This window comes from Schistocerca serialis, chromosome 2 (genome assembly GCF_023864345.2).
Source record: "Schistocerca serialis cubense isolate TAMUIC-IGC-003099 chromosome 2, iqSchSeri2.2, whole genome shotgun sequence".
NCBI lineage: Eukaryota > Metazoa > Arthropoda > Insecta > Orthoptera > Acrididae > Schistocerca > Schistocerca serialis.
This window is the reverse complement of record NC_064639.1, coordinates 829,411,721-829,435,937: the sequence shown is the minus strand read 5'-3', so window position 1 is coordinate 829,435,937 and position 24,217 is coordinate 829,411,721. Positions and strand designations below refer to the sequence as shown.

The 24,217-nt window shown below is 40.6% G+C and overlaps 1 protein-coding gene and 1 non-coding gene across 2 annotated transcripts in view; one reads left to right on the top strand and one right to left on the bottom strand.

Moving 5' to 3' along the window:
• The window catches only part of LOC126458094 (thioredoxin-related transmembrane protein 1), a 55,192-nt gene extending 31,714 nt beyond the window's left edge, over window positions 1-23,478 (top strand). The window contains exons 3-6 of the mRNA XM_050094916.1: window positions 117-291; window positions 802-903; window positions 1,065-1,196; window positions 19,371-23,478. Of these exons, the coding sequence (XP_049950873.1) occupies window positions 117-291; window positions 802-903; window positions 1,065-1,196; window positions 19,371-19,529 (568 nt within the window). The 3' untranslated portion in view covers window positions 19,530-23,478. The remainder of the gene's footprint in view (window positions 1-116; window positions 292-801; window positions 904-1,064; window positions 1,197-19,370) is intronic.
• Window positions 11,930-12,004, bottom strand: Trnas-cga (transfer RNA serine (anticodon CGA)). The gene has a single exon. It is a non-coding gene; the product is annotated as a tRNA-Ser (tRNA).
• Window positions 23,479-24,217: the final 739 nt, after the last annotated feature.

Below are 24,217 nucleotides of genomic sequence, written 5' to 3'. Positions count from 1 at the left end.
AGTTATGTATCGTATATTCTTATTTTGACTTGCTGTACATCCTTGAGGATATCCTCGCTATGGAGCTGTGGAACAAAAAGTATATCTAATCTGTCATTACCATAATGTCTTTTCAGTGTTCTAAATGGAGAATTCAGGCAGTACAGAGGTGCAAGGGATAAAGAAGCCTTCATTTCATTTATCGAAGAACAGAAATGGAAAAAGATTGATCCAATTCCCAGCTGGAAAAGCCCAGGCTCCTTTCAGATGTCAGTTGTATCCTACTTCTTCAAGTTGTCACAGGTTCTGAGGGTAAGATTTTTTGGAAGCAGCAAAAATTTCTTTTGTAGTGTCACAGATTAATGATAAAAATTGAATAAAAGGCATCATGCTGATGGAGACTAGTAATGTACTCATGATAGTGGCTGAAATACTGGTCAGTATTACTAGATGATAACATGGTCACATGACTGAAACTTGTGTGTGTGTGTGTGTGTGTGTGTGTGTGTGTGTGTGTGTGTGTGTGTGAGAGAGTGCGCGCGCGCACGCGTTGTAAAGTCAAAGTAATGGTTAGTGGCCATTCAGTAAGACCCTTCATCATTTATCTGTGGCTTTGCTTTGTTTCCATAATCTTGTAGAATTATCTGCATTTCAGCCATGATGCTGGTCCATTCTTAAAAAATTACACTATAATTATTCACATAGTTTCATGTGAATGAGTGTCAATATTTCCTAACTTTTCAAATAGTTAAGAACTCATCTCTTTTTTAAACATCTTTATAGCAGAATCACTGCTTTTTTAACGTTGTTTTTCACTTTCAGGCTCTCCATAACAAGCTAATGGAAGATTATGGACTCCCTACATGGGGCTCATATTTAATCTTTGCTGTAGCGACCATCTTTCTTGGAGCAATGTTGGGGCTGGTATGTAATCTAGTTATTGAATTTCTTCTAGCCAGTTGTGGCCTTGTAATGCTACAGGAAAAGAAATTTACAATATAGTAGCAGTAAAGTTTGTTTTCTTGATTAACTGCTTAACATAAATTATTAAATGCGGGCCTATACATGCGTATATTCTTTTTCAGATGCTTGTCTGCATTATTGATTTCATTTATCCTCCAAAACCTCTAGTGGTAAAAACTGTGACAGTTGGTGATGTTAAAAAAAAAGATTTAATTACACCTGATAGCAAAGATAGAACTAGTGGAGATGAAATGGTAAGTATCATTTGTTGCTGCCTCTTATTAATTAGCGCTTTTTCTTTGCACTTTATACTGAATTTCTAATTGCATAGTATCACTTAATATTCTAGTGTAAGATATGTAGTATGAGGTGTTTAAATTGGTGTTGAGCAATATTGGTAGATATAGAACAAAAATGCACCTAAGAGGAGGAAAAGAAGCAGATGTTAAATGATATCCTGGAATTTTTGAAACTAGCTTTCATTTTTCTCAGACTGAAACTTTTAACTCATTGAAATGTCGTTCAATAATATGTGCAGCAATGAGTGTGTATTACATGTTCCATTCCTTGTGTTTCTGCGCCGTTGTAATTGGCAGTCGGAAGATGATTTCCTCTTTTCTGGAATTCTTTTGTTATGAAGAAATTTGTACACATTGTACCTCACTCCCTTTGTTTAAACTTGTATGTCTTCAAATTGAACAATACCTCCACCCCACCTCATGCCACCCCAAAGAAAAGAGACTAGAGCAGGTAAAAATACTTGAAAATTAAATCTGATTCATACAGCAAACAATATTTAGAAATGGCAAACACAAAAATAAATGAAAAAATTAGCTGGAACAGAATGGCCAAAGATGTGGAACAAAGCACTATATTGAAGACAAACCATGACCCTATAGAAAATGAGATGTACTCGTGTCATTTATTGCTTTTCCCTTTCATACAATATTTGGATTGTGACTACTGTAGAAATGACACCAAGGCAACAGTTGGTGATGAATCAGAAAGTGAGCTAAATACTTCCTACAAGGAAGCAAAGAACTTACATTCACTCTTTGGTCACCATGTTTGCTTCCCCTACTATAACATTTGACCTGTGCAAAGTAAGAGCAAATGAAAATTGGGTATTAGAAATTAGGAGTCCAGGTAATATGGTGAAAAAGAAAGAAAAGGAATGTGAAAATAAGCTTAGTTTGTGTAAAAAGTGAAAAAAAACATTGTTTTTTCTTGAATGTCAGCTAAACAGTTATTACCCATGCATCTACCCTCACATAATAAGTAAACATAATTTATAAATATTTTTGGCATTGTTTTTTATATAACTCATGCTGTTAACAAAAATCTGTGCTGGTTTTATCAAAACCAGCTGCGCAACAAAGAAAATATTAAACAGCATCTTACGGTGGGAAAGGCCGTAGCAGTAGAAAAATATAGCTTGAACAAATCGTATTCCTGAAAGACATCAGAAGTAACATGAGATGGGGTCTATTAAAGATTGTTCTGGTTTGACCAGTGTTTTAATTTTTTAAAATGTAGATATTGGTGAAACACTGGTCTGTAGTTTATCCAGAGATCTGAAAAAGATTTGGGTTTAATGTCCCATTGATGATGGGTCATTACAGATGGAACACAATATTTAACTGGGGAGGGAAATTGGCTTGTCCTTTTGAAAAGAACCAACCCACCATAGGCTAAAATTGATTTGGGGAAACTATGGACAGCTTAAATTTGGATGGCTGGACAGGAATTGGGACAGTCGACCTCATGTATGACAGTCTTATCTTACCACTTTGTCCCATTGCTTAATCCCAGGTGTAGGTTGTGTTGGAAAGTGACAGTTTTGTTGTGAGCAGGTCAAGGTAATGAATTCATTGTGATTTAATGAAGCCATTTAATTTTCATGACACTCCTTGTTTTTTTATATATTTTTCTTGCCATAGTTGTAATTACATCACCAATAAAGAACCATTTTTTACTGTGACTGTCTGATTTTCAAGTTCTTAAAGTGTTTGAAGACATTAATACCAAGAGTATTCCGTCCTAATATACCTATATTCCCATAGGGATTATGATAGTTTCTTAGTTAAAATTCATATAACTGTGTGGTGTCATAGTCCCCTTACTGATTGATAATGTCACTGATAACAACTGATGGGTTGTATAATATTCTTAAATACTTCCCATGAAGTGAAACACTCACAGCGAGTGCTGAATTTCCAACTGTTTGACAGTGTGGTCTTTTAGTGTTGTTAAAAAAGAATCAGAATAAGAGTGCAGATGGAGGTTTAAAGTCGTCTTCGTGAAGGAAATTTTCGTTTTTCTCAAAGATACTGGTGCCATTCAAGAAGGGTTCTCTCTCTTAAATCATCATCAAAAGTGAGTGTCAAATAATTCTCATTATTGAAAATTTTGGACTGTCCATTTTCAGTTAAAGTAAATTAAAGCAATTGAAATCTTAATTCAAAATTGTTTTCCCACCTCTTGGGTTTCCAAATAGACTTCAGTCATCATCATACTGCACTCTGACACAAGACTGTACACATCAATTAAATGGTTTGTGTGGAGGAAGGAGGAAGTAAATTAGGATATTTTCATATTGTAACCACAGTGAAATCCAAATGAGAAAGCAGTCATCAGTGAAGTACAACACTTAGACTGAAAACATATTTATTATGAACAGAAATTTACAGACAGAACAGAACTTCCTCTGGACAGGGGGTAATGTTGTTTATACAAGCACTGAATATTCCAGAATATACAAACATCAGAAGAGCAGATAACCTTCTAGAAATGATAAATAGCAAATAAAAATAGTGCTGATGATTGGATTTGAACTGGTGACATGCAGCGCGCCAACCAGCGACCAGCAGCATTGCTCGTGGCCTTGTCCCTTCTACTGCAGAAACAGTGACTGCTGTTTCAGAAGTTCTCATAGGAGCCGACTACACCATCCCAGATGTACGTCATGGCATTGGTGGAGGATCCTCACTTTTGGGTCTTATTGTCACATCCTCTTTGCTGTGACGAGCATCAAAGGTGGCCTCTCCTGTTGTATTTTTGCGATTGAGTGGGCATTCAGTTTCTTTGAACGAGAAGCCTCCATAGTTGATTTGTGCCTGAGGACTTTAGTAAGGCTTTGTACAGAGGATGTGGACGACATCTGTGTGTTTGTCTTCTTGACAAAGTGTCATAATCCTCAACTTCATATATAATTTCAACAATTGACAAAGGATATGATATGACCCATAGTATTACTTCAGTAATTTCCCTGATAGTCTCCCCTTCTGCACAGGCATAAAATGAATGTTTCCATAGCTGTATCTGTCTGGTGGGTGTTTGGTGCTATAGTATTCTTCTTCCTTCTTGGCATCCAGGGTCCATATGCAAGCCAGCCATCTTGCTTCTTCAGTCCAGGTGATAAGGTGTTTCATGTAGTCATCCTCAGTATTGTCCAGTTTTAATGGGAACTGTATATCCATTGTTGTTGCGGGCTCGCAACTGTGGAGCAGAAGGAACTGAGTGAAGTCTGTAATGTCTTGCTTTCCTGTGTCGTAAGCAAATGTCACATGGACAGCATTGTATCCCCGTCTCTCTGTTGGATGTAAACATATATTGAGAGTTTATATGCAAACATCTTATTAAAGAATTCTGTGAGACTCTGTCTCTTGGTGGTACACAGTTGTCAGCATGTTGATGTCACAATGTAAAATTACCTCTGATACTAGTCTCAACTGGAAAACTTTTTCACAGTTGTAGGTCATCACACGGGTTGCCCTGTGCTTCAAAATTGTCTCGAACAAGGAATACTGCAATTTCCTGAGGTTTGGTAGATGGCACAGCTATTCCAGTGTAATGGGTGAGGTGGTCAGTGTAGACTGTTACCCATGGAGTCCAATTTGTTAACTTTGGGTGCCTCCTAAAATATAGATTTGGAGTGTTCGATTCTGTGAAGAGCCCTTCACTGCTCAGTCATGACATGATGTTGGTATGTCGTGGAAACACTTCAGGATGGCTGTCTGTAGGTAAACTGGGAAAACATTCAACCATTTGTGTTCCAGTGGATCATATATCTTCCTATACAATGTTCCATTAATCAGTTTATGCACACCTTGGGTCAGTTCCTCCTCCAAGGATTATATGGTTTTCAACAGTGTTGCATCTTCCCTCTGTTCAGCAGCAATATCATTTAATGCAGTGGCGACTAAGATTTCATCCACACTGCTGTGTTCTATCAAAGAGTTCCTTGAAAGCTACAAACAGTGTCAGTATAGACAGGAATTAGCGATTCTTATGTCATCATAGTGATAATGGTTACTGAAGTGAATAAATCCGTCAGGAAGGTAGGGGAATGCTGGAAAAAGCAGATACGAAGTCGGTACAATCTTTCTTTGTCAGTGAATGGAAATCATTATTTCCAATGTAATGGATGTAGAGGAATTGCAGGCAAAGTTTAAACTGATTGTAAATTGCACTCTGGAAAGGTATGTGCTGAGTAAGTGGATTAAGGGCAGAAAAGACCCACTGTGGCTTAATGACTGTGGTTTGATGCACTATTGGGTAAAAAAGAAGGTGGAGATGTTGATAGGCAAGAGGTAATAGAAATTAGTACATTAAAAAAAGGCGTAAAGCATACGATTACTTCCACCATCTTATCTCGGCAAAGGATCTTACCAAGAATCCAAGAAAATTGTTGTTCTACATAAAACTACTAAGTAGTCGAAGGTTTCTACCCCATTACTTGTCAACCAATCTTGTATGGCAATAGAAGACAGCAAAATGAAAACTGAAGTTGTCTTGCATTTAATACTCGCAGTGTTTGTTTCGTTGGCCTTGGTTGTTGTTGTGGTCTTCAGTCCTGAGACTGGTTTGATGCAGCTCTCCATGCTACTCTATCCTGTGCAAACTTCATCATCTCCCAGTACCTACTGCAACCTACATCCTTCTGAATCTGTTTAGTGTATTCATCTCTTGGTCTCCCTCTACGATTTTTACCCTCCACGCTGCCCTCCAATGCTAAATTTGTGATCCCTTGATGCCTCGGAACATGTCCTACCAACCGATCCCTTCTTCTGGTCAAGTTGTGCCACAAATTTCTCTTCTCCCCAATCCTATTCAATACTTCCTCATTAGTTATGTGATCTACCCACCTAATCTTCAGCATTCTTCTGTAGCACCACATTTCAAAAGCTTCAATTCTCTTCTTGTCCAAACTATTTATTGTCCATGTTTCACTTCCATCCATGGCTACACTCCATACAAATACTTTCAGAAACGACTTCTTAACACTTAAATCTATACTCGATGTTAACAAATTTCTCTTCTTCAGAAACTCTTTCCTTGCCATTGCCAGTCTACATTTTATATCCTCTCTACTTCAACCATCATCAGTTACTTTGCTCCCCAAATAGCAAAACTCCTTTACTACTTTAAGTGTCTCATTTCCTAATCTAATACCCTCAACATCACCCGACTTAATTAGACTACATTCCATTATCCTCGTTTTGCTTTTGTTGATGTTCATCTTATATCCTCCCTTCAAGACACCATCCATTCCGTTCAACTGCTCTTCCAAGTCCTTTGCTGTCTCTGACAGAATTACAATGTCATCGGTGAACCTCAAAGTTTTTATTTCTTCTCCATGGATTTTAATACCTACTCCGAATTTTTCTTTTGTTTCCTTTATTGCTTGCTCAATATACAGCTTGAATAACATCGGGGAGAGGATACAACCCTGTCTCACTCCCTTCCCAATCACTGCTTCCCTTTCATGCCCCTCGACTCTTTATAACTGCCATCTGGTTTCTGTACAAATTGTAAATAGCCTTTCGCTCCCTGTATTTTACCCCTGCCACCTTTAGAATTTGAAAGAGAGTATTCCAGTCAACATTGTCAAAAGCTTTCTCTAAGTCTACAAATGCTAGAAACGTAGGTTTGCCTTTCCTTAACCTTTCTTCTAAGATAAGTCGTAAGGTCAGTATTGCCTCACGTGTTCCAGTGTTTCTACGGAATCCAAACAGATCTTTCCCGAGTTTGGCTTCTACTAGTTTTTCCATTCGTCTGTAAAGAATTCGTGTTAGTATTTTGCAGCTGTGGCTTATTAAACTGATTGTTCGGTAATTTTCACACCTGTCAACACCTGCTTTCTTTGGGATTGGAACTATTATATTCTTCTTGAAGTCTGAGGGTATTTCGCCTGTTTCATACATCTTGCTCACCAGATGGTACAGTTTTGTCAGGACTGGCTCTCCCAAGGCTATCAGTAGTTTCAATGGAATGTTGTGTACTCCGGGGGCCTTGTTTCGACTCAGGTCTTTTAGTGCTCTGTCAAACTCTTCACGCAGTATCGTATCTCCCATTTCATCTTCATCTACATCCTCTTCCATTTCCATAATATTGTCCTCAAGTACATCGCCCTTGTATAGACCCTCTATATACTCCTTCCACCTTTCTGCTTTCCCTTCTTTGCTTAGAACTGGGTTTCCATCTGAGCTCTTGATGTTCATACAAGTGGTTCTCTTATCTCCAAAGGTCTCTTTAATTTTCCTGTAGGCAGTATCTGTCTAACCCCTAGTGAGATAAGCCTCTACATCCTTACATTTGTCCTCTAGCCATCCCTGCTTAGCCATTTTGCACTTCCTGTTGATCTCATTTTTGAGACGTTTGTATTCCTTTTTGCCTGCTTCATTTACTGCATTTTTATATTTTCTCCTTTCATCAATTAAATTCAATATTTCTTCTGTTACCCAAGGATTTCTACTAGCCCTCGTCTTTTTACCTACTTGATCCTCTGCTGCCTTCACTACTTCATCCCTCAAAGCTACCCATTCTTCTTCTACTGTATTTCTTTCCCCCATTCCTGTCAATTGTTCCCTTTGCTCTCCCTGAAACTCTGTACAACCTCTGGTTCTTTCAGTTTATCCAGGTCCCATCTCCTTAAATTCCCACCTTTTTGCAGTTTCTTCAGTTTTAATCTACAGGTCATAACCAATAGATTGTGGTCAGAATCCACATCTGCCCCTGGAAATGTCTTACAATCTAAAACCTGGTTCCTAAATCTCTGTCTTACCATTATATAATCTATCTGATACCTTCTAGTATCTCCAGGGTTCTTTCATGTATACAACCTTCTTTCATGATTCTTAAACCAAGTGTTAGCTATGATTAAGTTGTGCTCTGTGCAAAATTCTACCAGGCGGCTACCTCTTTCATTTCTTAGCCCCAATCCACATTCACCTACTACGTTTCCTTCTCTCCCTTTTCCTACACTCGAATTCCAGTCACCCATGACTATTAAATTTTCGTCTCCCTTCTCTATCTGAATAATTTCTTTTATTTCATCATACATTTTTTCAATTTCTTCGTCATCTACAGAGCTAGTTGGCATATGAACCTGTACTACTGTAGTAGGTGTGGGCTATGTATCTATCTTGGCTACAATAATGCGTTCACTATGTTGTTTGTAGTAGCTTACCCGCATGCCTATTTTCCTATTCATTATTAAACCTACTCCTGCATTACCCCTATTTGACTTCGTGTTTATAACCCTGTAGTCACCTGACCAGAAGTCCTGTTCCTCCTGCCACCGAACTTCACTAATTCCCACTATATCTAACTTTAGCCTATCCATTTCCGTTTTTAAATTTTCTAACCTATCTGCCCGATTAAGGGATCTGACATGCTACGCTCCGATCCGTAGAATGCCAGTTTTCTTTCTCCTGATAACGACATCCTCTTGATTAGTCCCCGCACGGAGATTCAAATGGGGGACTATTTTACCTCCGGAATATTTTACCCAAAAGGACGCCATCATCATTTAATCATACAGTAAAGCTTCATGCCTTGGCCTTGGTGGACTGGCTAAAATATCTGGTTTTCATGAAGTTGAAATTTGTATGTAGAAGTATGTAATTTAAATTTCAAAATATTTATTTATTTATTAGGCTTTAGACTTTAAATAGACACACTTTGATACTACTAATGCTAAATCTGGAATATGCAGACAAAACTTCAATTTAACAGTAATTATCATAAGAAATTCAACTATTAAGCAAACACCCAGTCTTTCTGTTCAGATTTCTTTTACATCCAGTTTACATCTCGGTAAACATTTAAAACACAATATCAAAGCAAAATTTTGCATTCGTAGTTTAGTACAGTTTGATGCAAACTGAAACATGGAGGGATAACACAGTCCCACATTATATTCACTAGGCCCTTATGCTTGCATTCATTTGTTGATATGTATGAAGGAGAATCCTTCATGAAAACGCAGTTTGTGAAAATATGATGAACATATGCAGCAACTTATCTTCAAGAAAGTATAGAATTACTACCATTTTTAGATGACATAATCTGAATCATCAAATGCTTCATTTTCATCATCTGTAGACTTGTCAAGGCTTTGTAAATAATTTTCTCCAAATGTTTCTCCTCTTCACTGCACATTTTGAACACACAATCAACATAAAGGCACACATAGTGCAGAAAACTTAGAGACCTCGAACATCATCTAATGCTTATGAAGCAAGAGTCAATAACAAAGGTTTCAAAAGTATTGCTACTGTCATATGAAAAGCCAGCATACTTCAGATGATTCTGGAAGCTGTAAAAATGACACTGTGGAATATCATTGTAACTGGTGTGATGTAATACTACATCTGCCACACATTCCCATTTCCTGCAGGCAACATAAATATCGTCAACTGCACGCTAAGTGTTAGTCTTTCAAGCAAGAGGATCATACAGACCTACCATTTTTTGACTGTCACGCAGACTCCCATATGGAAGACATTGTAATAGATATCTCGAGCACTGAGAAGCAATTAATGTATATAAGTTGCCAGGTTTAGATAGAATTCCAGATCGGCTTGACGTAGAGTACTCTATGGCATTGGCCACTTACTTAGCTTCCATTTATTCTAAATCCCTCATCCAATGCCCAGCCCCAAACAACTGGAAAAAGTGCAGGTGGCTTCCATATATAAGAAGGGTGAAAAGAACTGACATGCAAAACTAGATCTATATCCTTAACATCAGTTTGCCCGCAAAATTCTTGAACATATTCTCATTTTGAATATAATAAATTTTCTTGAAACAGAAAAGCTTCTGTTCAAAATCAACTCAGATTTAGACAGCATTGCTCATAGGAGACTCAGCTCGCCGTTTTCTTGCCCGATACCCTGCAGAACCATGGATGAAGGACAGAAAGCAGATTCCATGTTCCTAGATTTTTGAAAAGCGCTTGACATGGTGCTCCACTGCAGACTTAACAAAAGTCCGAGCATTCAGATTAAGTTTCCGGCTATGCGAGGTGCTCAAAAACCTCTTAAGTAATGGAACCCAACACATCATCATTGGCAAGTTTTAATCAGACATGGGTATCATCTGGAATGCCCGAGGAGAATGTGATAGAACACCCTTGTTATCTGTATACATTAATAATCTTATGGATAGTGAGAGCAGCAATCTGCTGCTTTTTGTTGATGATGCTGTAAGATACAGGAATGTTTTGTCAGTGAGTAACTGTAGAAGGATATTGGATGACTGGGACAGAATCTCTGTTTTGAATAATGGATGGCAGCTAGCTCTAATCTTGGAAAAATGTAAAATAATGCAAATGAATAGTGGGAAAAACAATCCTGTAATGCTTGACACTGTCGCATCAATTAAGTATCTATGCATAACATTTCAACAATATGAAATGAACAGAGCATGTAAGGACAGTATTGTGGAAGATGACGGGTTGGTTTTGGTGTATTGGGAGAATTTTAGAAAAATATAGCTTGTCTGCAAAGAAGACTAATTACAGAACACTTATGTGGTCCATTCATGACTACTGCATAAGTGTTTGGGATTCCCACTAGGCCAGATTAAAGGAAGATATCGAAGGAATCCAGAGGCGTACTGCTTGATTGCTACCAGTAGTTTTGATCAATTTGTGACTGTTAAGTAGACACTTAGTGAAATCAAATGGGAACCCCTAGAGGGAAGCTAATGATGATCTCACAAAACATAATTGAGAAACTTTAGAGAACACACATTTGCATCTGACTGCCGAACAATTCTGCTGCTGCAAATGTAAATTTTGCGGAAGGACTGTGAAGACAACATAAGCAAAAGTAGTGCTTTTACAGAGGCTTATCGAGTTGCTTTTTTCCTCGCTTCATTTGCAACTGGAATAGCAAAGGAAGTGACTAATAGTCGTACATGTTACTCACCACCGTGCACCAACTTGTAGGTTATATATTTAGATTGCAATATGTTTGTGGCGTCCACAGTGGAAAGACATTGAGGTGATATTTCTGGCTGTTGTAAACTACTTCATCTCCTCTTAGTATCTGCTGTATTAGATAAAAAAATCTACTCACCAAGTGACGGCTTTACAAACTTTTGGAGCCAGTGGCTCCTTCAGCAGAAGAGTTCAAGGGGAAGGAAGAGGGGTGAAGGAAAAGGACTAGACAGGTTTACGGAAGGGGGTACAGTTCAGAAAAGTCACCCAGAACCCTGGGTGGTTAGACCTACTGGATAGGCTGAGAAGGAAATAATGATTGTTGGGGATTGCACCAGACGTGATTTGAAAACCTGAGAGCTCCTGAGAGCTTAAAGGTGGAAGACGGGACGGGGTAATTACTACTAAAACACCGTGCACAAGATAATAAGAGTGAAAAGCTATATACATCGTGTGCAACAGAGGTGGAAGGGGAGATGGCTATTTTTCGCCAAGTCAGATAATAAAAGATTTCGGAAACTAAAATTGAGTGAAGAAAGGGATAGTTAGTTTGAATAAATGAAGAGATGGAATGAGGAGTTCTGAGAAACTGGTATCTGGGGGAAGAATCGAGATGGCACGTGTGGTGAAACAGGCACGGAGGTCGTGACTGTCATTATGTAGAGCATGCTCTGCAACAGGATGATGTCTCCAGAATGAGATTTTCACTCTGCAGCGGAGCGTGCGCTGATATGAAACTCCCTGGTAGATTAAAACTGTGTGCCGGGCCGAGACTCGAACTCGGGACCTTTGCCTTTCGCAGGCAAGTGCTCTACCAACTGAGCTACCCAAGCATGACTCACGCCCCATCCTCACAGCTTCTCGTCTCCTATCCTCCAAACTTTACAGAAGCTCTCCTGCCTGTAAGAGGCAACCAAAAGGAGTTCCGCCTGTTTTGGCCTTTATGTGATGGTCCCCTGTAGGGTTTGACCTCCATTCTTCAAAATTTTCCCAAAGAGTGAGCCAATTGGGGAAGGGTGCCTTACATGGTGCACCGTGTCCGTCGTGCATTGAGATCTTTAGCCCACTTTCTCGTCGTCGCATTTCAGTCCTGTGCGTTTTCCACTATGCACTATGCAGTGTTGCTTTCTGTGTTGATGATGACCATGGACTTCTTTCCACCTGATATCCAGCACGGTAGCCAGTCTTGTGGTGGGGCCGCCATGTACCCTGTTGGTTGTAGCCTCCTGACCATACTGGGATCGCTCTGCTGATGCCTGCGCTGTTAACTCCCCACATACGCCAAGGGGTAGATGCCCATCCCCCTGGGGCATCGGGACTCCCGGCAATGGCCATCCTGCCCGGTGGCCTTTGATGTGGTGCTGTGGCTGGGTGGTGCCTGTGGGGAGGGCCACTGGTCAGTGGGTGGCATCAGGGTGGATGACACGCGATGAAGCGTAATCCATCTACTCTTGCTGGTGGTGAAACACCAGCAGTCTCTAAGTGTTCACGAGTTCAATTCAATGCGTAGAAGTATAACCCCAAATCATTCCCCTCCCTGCCCACACCACGGGAGGATCTTATTTGTCCCGGTACCTTGTATGTTCGATAGCTGGTGGGGAATCTTCCACAACAATGAAGCCTCAGTTTTTTGTTGATCATTTAGAGAACAAGTTTGGTGAAGTGGAGCGATTGTCCAAAATTAGATCTGGGTCAGTCTTGATCTAAACACCATCCTCTGCCCAGTCACGGATGTTACTCACTTGTGACAAGCTGGGGGATGTTTCTATAACCATGATGCCCCATAAGAGCTTAAGTATGGTTCAGGGTATCATATTTCACAGGGACCTTCTTTTGCAGTCTGACAATGAGCTGTGCGCCAATTTAGAGCAGTGAGGTGTACATTTCGTCCGGTGTGTACACCGGCTTTCCGAGGGATAATCAGGTTGCCACTGATGCCTTCATCTTGGCCTTCGAGGGTAATACACTGCTCGAGAAGGTCGAGGTGATGGTCTACTGCTATGATGTCAAGCCATATATCCCTTGCCCGATGCAGTGCTTTAAGTACTGGAAGTTCGCCATATGTCTTCCCACTGCACTTCCAGCACATCCCAATCCTCCATGTGCTCTGCCCCCTATCTGTGTCAACTGAAGAGAGCACCATTCCCAGACTGCAGGATTCTCCAGAAAGGAAGGAAAATCATGGAGTACAAAACCCTTGACTGACTGACCTACACTGAAGCTAAGAGAAAATTTGAACATCTGCATCCTGTATGTATGACATCGTCTTATGCCACTGCTACAACAGTTCTGGCACCATCAGCTCCGCCAACCCCAGTCACCTCTCAGAGCTGGAAGACTACACCTGCCCCCTTGATAGTGGGAGGCACTTCCCTCCCTGTTGCTCCCGCCCGACCTACTTCGGCAGCAGCACCCCCGCCTCCCCACCCCAACCATCGGGGACGTCTGTCCCCACTTCTAAGCTGGAGAAGCATAAGCCTTCTTCAGCTTCTCTCACTAGGAATGGGTCCCTTGGGTCACTCCTTTTCCAGGTTTCTGTTAGTGGGAAAGATGACACCCACCAGTGGCTGAAGATCTCAAAAGCAGCTGATCGTAGGGCTTCACACTCATCCTCAGTCCCGGAGACTGAGCCATGAAGTCCTCTCAGTCAGGGAAACCCAAGGAGCAATGACAGAGATCCAAAACAATGAGCCCTAAGACCAAGGAAATTGCGGTGGCACCCACACCACCGCTACCTACAAGCTCTGCATCTGAGGATGGGGTGGAGATCGCTGAGAACCTAGATCTCGCCAGACCCTCAGACACAATGGCTATAGACTGCTCAGGCAAAAAGTCGGTGGCAGCAGGTGACGCTGAGGCGTAAACTGCCTCATTGAATGTTCCATGCCTTCCCAGTCTCACGATGACAACATCCTCCAGTGGAATTGCGGCGGTTTTTAACCACCACCTGGCTGAGCTACGGCAACTGTTAAGCTTTACACATGCTACCTGCAGTGCCCTCCAGGAAACCTGGTTCCCAGCAATGCAGACCCCTGCCCTCCGTGGCTATAAGGGATATTACAGGAACTGTAGTAACTATAATAGTGTCAGGTTTAGTTTGCATTTATGTCCTAAACTCAGTCTATAGTGAAACTGTGCCTCTTCAAACCCCTCCTGAAGCTGTGGCTGTTAGAATGAGGACAACACAGGAAGTAATTGTCTGCAATGTATATCTTCCTCCAGATTGTGCAGGAACCCTGAATGTATTAGCTGCGCTGATTGATCAACTCCCTAAACCTTTCCTACTTTTGGGAGATTTTAACACCCATGACCCCTTGTGGGGTGGCACTGTGCTTCCTGGCCAGGGAAGAGATGTCGAAGCTTTACTGTCTCAGTTCGACATCTGCCTCTTAAATACTGGGGCCGCCACACATTTCGTTGTGGCTCATGGTAGTTACTCAGCCATTCATTTATCAAATTGCAGCCCAGGACTTCTCCCATCTATCCATTGGAGAGCACATGATGACCTGTGTGGTAGTGACCACTTCCCCATCTTCCTGTCACTGCCCCGGTATCAACCCACGGATGCCTACCTAGGTGGGCTTTAAACAAGGCGGACTGGGAAACTTCCACCTCTGCTGTCACCGTTGAATCTTCACATTGTAACATAGATGTGATGGTTGAGCAGGTGACTACAACAGTTGTTTCTGTGGCAGAAAACGTGATCCCTTACTCTTTAGGTTGCCGCCAGTGTGAGGCAATCCTTTGTGGGTCCCCAGAAGTCGCTGAAGCAATTAAGGAGCATTGGCGAGCTGTACAGCGGCATAAATGGCACCCTTCCCTGCATCACCTCATAGCCTTTAAATGGCTCCATGCCCGCATTTGCCAACTTATCAGATGATGGAAGCAGGAGTGTTGGGAGAGGTACGTCTCAACCATTGGGTGCCATACGTCACCTTCCTAAGTCTGGGTAAAAATCAAACTTATTTTTGGGTACCAGACCCCAACAGGCGATCCCGGTATTGCCATAAATGGTGTGTTATCTACAGACGCAACATGATTGCCGAGCACTTTGCCGAGCACTTTGCCGAGCACTTTGCCGAGCACTTTGCCGAGCACTTTGCCGAGCACTTTGCCGAGCACTTTGCCGAGCACTTTGCCGAGCACTTTGCCGAGCACTTTGCCGAGCACTTTGCCGAGCACTTTGCCGAGCACTTTGCATCAGAGAAGTACTCCCCCTGGCCTTTTGCACTCTAAAATGGCTGGAAGGGAAAGTCCTCTCATTCACTACAAGCAACAGTGAATCCTGTAACACCCAGCTCCTCAGTGCCCTTGCACATTACCCCGACACAGCTCCTGGGCCTGATCAGATCCACAGCCAGATGATTAAACATCTCTTATCTGAGTACAAGCAACATACCCTCATCATCTTCAACCAGATCTGGTGCGATGGCGTCTCTCCATCGCATTGCTCAAACCCAGTTAAAACCCACTTGATGTGGATAAGCTATTGGCCATCAGCCTCACCAACATTCTTTGTAAGCTGCTGGAACGTGTGGTGTGTCGGCGGTTGGGTTGTGTCCTGGAGTCACGAGGCCTACTAGCTCCATGTCAGGGCAGCTTCCACCAGGGTCGCTCGACCACTGATAATCTTGTGTCCCATGAGTCTGCCATCTGAACAGCTTTTTCCAGATGCCAGCACCTGGTTGCCATCTTTTTTGACTTAAGTAAAGCATACGACACGACTTGGCTACATCATATCCTTGCCACATTGTATGAGTCTTCAGGGCCCACACCCAATTTTTATCCAAAACTTCTTGTCACTCCATCCTTTCCATGTCCAAGTTGGTGCCTCCCATAATTCCATCCATATCCAGGAGAATGGAGTCCTGCAGGGCTCTGTATTGTGTGTGTCTCTATTTTTAGTAGCCATTAACAGTCTAGCAGCTGCTGTCGGGCCCTCCGTCTCACCTTCTCTGTATGCAGACGACTTCTGCATTTTGTATTGCTGCTCCAGTCCTGGTGTTGCTGAGCATCACTTACAGGGAGCCATCCACAAGACGCAGTCATGGGCTCTAGCCCATGGCTTCCAGTTTTTCGCCATGAAGACGTGTGTCATGCAATTCTGTCAGCACCGTACCGTTCATCCGGAACCAGCACTTTACCTTAATTATGATGAATTCACTGTAGTGGAGACATATCGATTCTTAGGTCTGGTTTTCAACGCTAGTTTGACTTGGCTTCCTCAACTTCGTCAGCTTAAATGGAAGCGTTGGCGGCACCTCAATGCCCTCCGCTGCTCCACACTGCTGCAGCTCTACAGAGCCCTTGGTCAATCCTGCCTTGACTGTGGGAGTGTTATTTATGGTTCAGTGGCGCCCTCAGCATTGCGTTTGCTCGACCCATTGCACCATTGCAGAGTTCGACTAGCAACGGGAGCTTTTAGGAAGAGTCCGGTGACAAGCATACTGGTGGAGGCTGGAGTCCCTCCATTGAAAAACAGATGTGCACAACTGCTCGCCAGTTATATTGCACACATTCATAGCTCTCCTGAACATCCTAATTATCGTCGTCTTTTCCCAACCACGGAGGTTCAACTCCTGCATTGGCGGCCCAGGTCAGAGCTAACGATTGTGGCTTGCGTGCAATCGCTTCTGTCTGAACTGGAGTCCTTGCCTGTACCACCTCCCCTTGAGGTCCATTCACGTACACCTCCATGGTGTAGCTGTAGGCTGAAGCATCGCCTGGACCTTTCGCATGGCCCTTAGGACTCCGTTAACCCTGCGGCTCACCGCTGTCACTGCCTCTCGATTCTTTGAGTGTTCCGGGCTCTGAAATGGTTTGCACCGATGGCTCGCTGGCTGATGGTAATATTGGCTACGCCTTTGTCCACAGAGGCCATATTGAACAGCATTCCTTGCCCAATTGCTGCAGTGTATTCACTGCAGTGTTGGTAGCCATATCTCGTGCACTTCAGTATATCTGTTCATGCCCCAAGGAATTGTTTCTTCTGTGTACTGACTCCTTGAGCAGCCTACAAGCTGTCGACTGTTGCTACCCTCGCCATCCTTTGGTGGTGTCCATCCAGGAGTCCATCTATGCTCTGGATCGGTCCTATCATTCACTGGTGTTTGTTTTGACCCCAGGACATGTCGGCATTCAGGCAACGAACTGGACGAAAGGCTGGCCAAACAGGCTATGCGGAAACTGCTTCTGGAGATGGGCGTCTCTGAACCTGACCCGCGTTCTGTCTTACGCCACAGGGTTTTCGACTTTGGGAGATGGAATGGCATAACAGTATGCACAACAAACTGCGTGTCATTGAGGAGACTATGAATGTGTGGGAGTTTTCCATGTGGGCCTCTCACAGGGTACGAATGTGTGGAAGTTTTCCATGTGGGCCTCTCACAGGGAATCAGTTGTCCTATGCCGGCTCTGCATTGGCCTCACTTGGGCGACCCAAGGTTACCTCCTGTGCCGTGAAGACCCAACTCAGTGTCGGTGCGGCGCCCGGTTGACAGTGGCCCTTATTCTGGTGCACTGTCCCACTTTGACTGCCTAGCAGTGAAATCTTGGGTTACCTGACTCATTGCTGCTCGTTTTATCTGACAACACCCTCATTGGCTGATTTAGTTTTATTTGTGAGGGTGGTTTTCAATCATTTGATCTAAGTTTTAACGCATGTCCTTTGCCCCTCTGTGTCCTCCACCCTAGTGCTTTTAGGGTGGAGGTTTTAATGTGTTGCAGAGTGGCTGGCTTTTCCTTTTTATTCTCCTGGTCGGCCAGCCACTGTAATCTGCTATCTTGTTTTACTCGCTTCTTTTTCTAGCGTCCCTCTGTTTTCTTGTCCTCTTTTGTTCCTTTTAGTAGTCGTTACCTTTCCTTTGTTCTTCTGGTTTTTCCTTTCTTTCCATTTTGTGTTGTGTGTCGTCTGTTTTATTCTCACACTTGTGGTACTGTTTTATTAGAAACAAGGGACTGATGACCTTGTAGTTTGGTGCCTTCTGCCCTCTTTTAAACAAAAACAAACCAACCAACCAAGTAAGCTTTTGGTCAAAAAGGCCTTTTTCCTCTTCCGAATTACGCCCCCCCCCCCCCCCTACACACACACACACACACACACACACACACACACACACACACACACACACACACACACACACACACACAAAACCATTGTCTCTGGCTGCTAAGGCCAGACTCATTATTCGATCTTGAATTTTCCATTATTTTCTTTTTAATCTCATTGTTAGTAAATGTAACCACTGAAAAGATGAACACAATATTTTTTTATTTCCATGTGGCTTTTTATTAAATTTGTATTTGGCCATATTCATGTTACATCTGTTGTGAGATTGATGTGTTTTGTAAAGCAATGTCTGATGAATGCTGAATATTTGAAAAGTTTACTTGGCATCAAATCAGATCAGTCGCATCAGACTGTCAGTCATTGTGCTGCAATTTCAGTTGGTATTAAAATAATCTTTTTTCTATAACTCTGGTATTGCATTCTTTCAAAAATTCTGTAAATGGTGGAGTTTAATGTCCAAATATGAGTGACATGATCTACTTTTGCTTTCCAATTGCAATAATCTGATACACTTTATGCCTATCAGAAATTATCCCGTTTTTACCTGACGGTGTGCATTGAGGCTACATGATTGCATCCTGAACTCTGTGATGTTTTTGATATGTTCCTTTGAATTTTTTAACTGTCTTACAATTTTGTTATTATTATTTCCTTAATAATATTTTTATTTCAAGGATATGTGAGAGATTAGAGAGTAACATTATTTTTTTTTTTTTTTTTTTTTTATGTTTGTGCTGCTGTTCGAATAGTTATTGCAAACTCACTATTTACCAATTAACATAATTTTACTTTATTGAACTGAAAAGTCAATTAACTAAATGAGTTTAGTTTCTCAATCAGTTATCAGAGAACGGTAGTTAAAAATGGTTGTTTTGGACAAGTACACAAGATTGTGCGTATCCCCTTGATAAGTGGGTGAGTTTATATGGAGAGAGAAGTATGTTAATATAAATTCATTTCGTATATTGCCAGTTTCTACAAGTGGCTGGTCCACACCTATCTTTGTACTCAAAACTGTATTGCCGAAGTATGACAGTGATTCTATGGGAAATTTGTCAGTAATTCAGTACTTCAAATTAACATACTAAACTAAGCTATTTTCATTTGTTTTTTTGGGTATTATTTTTGTAGGAAGAAGAAGATGATGATGACGAGGACATAAAAGATGATATTGTGGATGATGACGAGGAGGAAGAGGAAGAAGAGGGAATTGAATCACAATCCGACTCTGATGTAAGAGAAGAAGGCAGCCCCAATGTCCGAAAGCGCAAGCCACGTAAAGCTGACTAGGCTATGAATAACATTTTGTGATTTACTGTTCATGGAGCTCTCTGGCTCCAAGAATGCAGCGTGTATTGTTGAGACTACATGTTACCACTATGACCATTCATAAAAAGCATTGTTGTTAAAAGGCTGTGTGCTGAAGATTTTGCAATATTAGAGTGGGACTTTTTACGATGTTCAGCAAGCTTCATCACAGGCCTGTTATCAGGTTTTTAAAGGAAGCATTAAGACTGGCATAGTATGTAATAATTTGTTGTTGACATAATGTGATAAATTATGGACCAGTCTCCTCATATCATTTGAGTGATCTGATAAAAAGCATGCATTTTGAAACTGACAAGAATTCAAAGTCCAAATGTGCAACTACAAAATCACTTCAGAAATTCATTTTTTGTGAGATACAATAAGTGAAAGATAATCACAATGTGCTACTCCAGTCATTTATGAATAGCAGGTCTATGTATTCTGCTCTTTTTTTCTTAATGTGAAAGTTTCCAATCTAAAACAAATTTTGTCTCTTCATGTATGTATCCTGCACCACAATTCAGATGCTTATTTTTGTGTTTGCTTACAAGCAAAGGTTATCACCCTGTGTGCAACGCAGACAGTCCAGATTATAATGATAATGTATAACGCAGAGCTCTTTCTGCCTATACGTGGGATAAAAGTGTTTTCCACTAACTGCGGTGGAGCACTGATCTCAAGCTGCAAATTCTGAATGTTTAAAATTGCCTTATATGCTAAGGTTTCTGGTTGTGCAAGTAGGTACTGTGTGTGTGTGTGTGTGTGTGTGTGTGTGTGTGTGTGGGGACACGCGAGCGATGCTTGTCAACAGAGTTGTGTAGGATATTTTTGTACTGAAGTTGAGAAATTATGTAGTTCTATTAACTATTGCTGTAATTAATGACTTGCGTTCGTATATGTTATGATCCATATAAAGGAGCCACTGAGTCGCAGACAGGCACAATGAAAAAGACTGATAAATTATTAAAAGTATTTGCACAAAGTTCTTCTGCAGTAGAAAGCATATACACATTCATACAAACACAACTGACACACATGACCAGTCTCAGGGTGCTGGAGACCACCTTTGTCTAAAAGCTTTAATAGTTTACCAGCCATTCTCATTGTTCCTGTCTGCAACTCGATGCCTCCTCTGTATGGTGAGTTGCAATTTATCCTTCCTGTATTGTTGTCATTCTATCGTGGACTTTCCATTGTTTGATTATGATTGATAGAGCTGATACAGGATCATGGGAGACTGGAAGTGACCCAATGAATAAAACACTCCAAATAAAAATTAACAGAAAATGAATGAGGACAAAAATAATGTAAGAGAAAAACCTATCAACTGAATAAGTTATAATTATATGCAGTAACAGATTTATTTAAAATTCATTAAACAATAACTATCACTTTTGGTACAATTTTTAAGGGTAGTTTAGTCTACTTTCTTGCAACAAAGTTTGGCATTTAACAGCACCATTGCCAGACAACTGCTTGATAAGTAAATTTGCATTTGGAGTGATCTTACAGACCTCATGATACGGATCAGATGGTGCATGGCATTTGCTCGTGACATTTATTGCTATTTGGGTGTGATCACGCCTCCCCTTCCCCCTCTGCTCTGGCTGTCTGCCTCCTGCGATGCAGAAGTATATGCTATAACAATTTCTTTATCCATTGTAGTAATGTGGTCATTGTTGTGTTAGTCACTGATTGCTGGTTATATTTTTCCACAACTTCTTTCTAATGTAAGAAATTTAAAATAACAATATTTTTAGTCCAAAAATGATGTGAATGATAAAACGCTTTAAGTAAGTGAGGGCAAATAAATGAGGTTGTACTGTGAATTCTGTTTTGTTTGTGGACTGTTGATAGAAGAATTTAATAAATTTTTTGTGCAAAACATAATTTGTAAATAAATTATGTCATTACGGCAACATTTGCTTGTGGTTTTTATCCACATATTTGCTATCAAAGTGCCTCATGGTTTTAGTAAATGGTGCTGACATAAATATTCATTGAAGACTTATGGGCCTCAAATTGAAATGCCTCATCTTTCCGCAACCTTTATTTCTTACTCAACTTCATTTTGTCATTTCCAGCTGAACTTTTCATTTATTCTCATTTGAAAACATTCATGCTAACTCATGATTTTAGCTTAAAATATTCTTTCTGTATGTGTCCATAATCATTGAAATTAGCTTCTAATTGTTAAGAACTATATTTTCCCAGTATCATTCTAGTCGATATTTTTATTCAGTTGCAGTTACACATAATTTGTGCCTCCCTGTAGTTGCCTCAAATATTGTGTACCTTTTTTAATTCACCAGTTTGACAAATTTTGATAGAATAAGTGCTTGCAAATTGGATTTTAAGTGTATGCTGTGTGATTTATATGGTGAGGGAAGGGCCATTTCACATTTTTGGACCAGATTGCAGATATGGATGAGGCCTCATTTTGCTAGTTGCTTGGTGGACGTAATTATAAGGTTCTGTTTGTTGTTCCTGTATCTGAATTATTATTCTGATTTTCACCACTTCAAGTAATACTAGGGAAGGGAATAATTTTTCTGGTGATTTTTTTAATTTAATTTCATTAACCATATCCTGTTCATTTTACATTTGCATTTAACTGACCATTTTTAATTAAATTTTTTACCCTAGTTATTTATTTCCACATAAAAATCTTGCTCACCGTTTGTTTCGTTAATCGATTACCTTTTCTTCTGTTTTGGGCAGCATCTTATGCACTTAAAATCTCTACTTTGTATGTGTTGTTGTTCCAAATACAGTTTCCATTCTTGCTGCTACTACATTTTTGTTTCATGCAGGGTGGCACAGGTAGTAGCATTTCTGTGCTGACTGCAGCTAGTGACAGTCCAATAATCCTCCCCATCATCTACAAAAGTTGTGAATAAAAGCACAGGCACAGTTGACAGCCATTTTACCATGCTGAGATAACCATTACTTCCCAGTATTTACAAGGGTAATTTTAATTATCTTTATAGTATTCAAGAAACATTAATGTCCATTAACCTATTGGGTCCAAGAACACGTCATCCTTCCTGTTTTTATTTGAGAGGTTTTTTCCTTGAAAAACAATTCATTACTCTAAGTGCTTCCTTAAGAAACTAAACACACTGACTTACCATATTTGTTGTCTGTAAGCTGTTTCTTTGTTGGTGGCTCCCTAGTCCTCAAGTTAGACAAGTTTTGGCTGAAACTTGTCTGTTGTGATCTGGTGGATGAGACACAGGCTCAGTTACTGTCAGTTTTAATTATACTAAGTTTCTTTCTGCAGTTATTGGCAGTGCCATTACCATATAGTTATTTATTTTTTATGTTTATTTTACATTAATATTTCAGGTCATATGTACTTAGTTTGATTTTTGAATTTGTTTTTTGTTTCTCACTCAAAATATAAGAAAATTACCATGTAAAATCAAAAACCATGGTGACTGATTAATAGATGAAATTTAAACAAAGTTATCTCTCTTGTATGTTTATACTTTTGTTTCACAATGTATCATAGGTATGCATATTAATTACAGTTTTAAGCTATTTTAAGACATAATAATTTTTAAGTTTGGAATTGCATTACAGTTAAGAAGCACATTGGTGATAAATGGAGTGGGGATATCACATTATTGTGAACTGTGTCTGGAAGCACCATATTACTTAAGTGTGCCACAAAACAAGTGTGCCTGCTCACTGGTTAGCCACTTGAAGTTTAGAGTCCCAGGCTGGTGCCAAAAGAAAAACTTCCTAAATCACATTGGTTTGGAATGGACTGTATTGTCTCTGATACAATTGCACACAAGTGTGTAAACTATATTTGCTTTATGTTGGAAATGAGGAATGATAAAATTTGTGAATGGTCCAATACTTGCACTCTCTCCAGTTTCATTTTACAGATACTGTTTTTTGAGAAAAGGGGGGGGGGGGGAGGAGAGAGAGAGAGAGAGAGAGAGAGAGAGAGATTTTGTTATGAAAGGCAAAAAATAAACTTTAATCCCTCCCTCCCCCACTATCTTTGCTTAACTATCTACCAAAAACTCAAAACATGTTGTATTATGGATTTTTGTGCCAGCTGTTTGTTATGTAGGTGGAAAACATTTATCCTTCAGCATATTAAGTTTCTTACTCAAAGGAAGTCTTCAGCCTTTGATTTTATTTCACAGTGGCAAAAGGAAACAGATGCATTTTCACCTTGCATAACTGATATAGTATCTGTGAAAATTCAGTGATTTTAAGATGTAAGAAATGCCCATAATGCCTTCATATTATCATTTGAAACTCCAGCAACAGTTTTTCACAAGGTCAGATTTTGCCTATAATTCCATTAGAACTGTTGTTGGTGACAAATCACTGTTTTTGATTGTTGTTGTGAGTGTGAAGTTTACAGGCTTAAGAACATGAAGTTTGTGTGGAATGACTTTTTGGCCCTTGGCTTGTTTCTACAAGCACCAATGTCTTTGAAAGTGTTGCAGTAAGTCCAGTGGATACCTTGAAAACCTGCAGCTCAAGATTTTGTGTGTGTATGTGGCAAAAACGCGGAGCTAAATTTCAAAGTCCAAACAACAGAAATGCTGCATCTAATGCTGCCACATTAATCTGACACCCATCACAGGGTCATAATGCAAGGAAAAAGGGCTGAAATTAGACCACACTATAACAAAGTCCAGTGT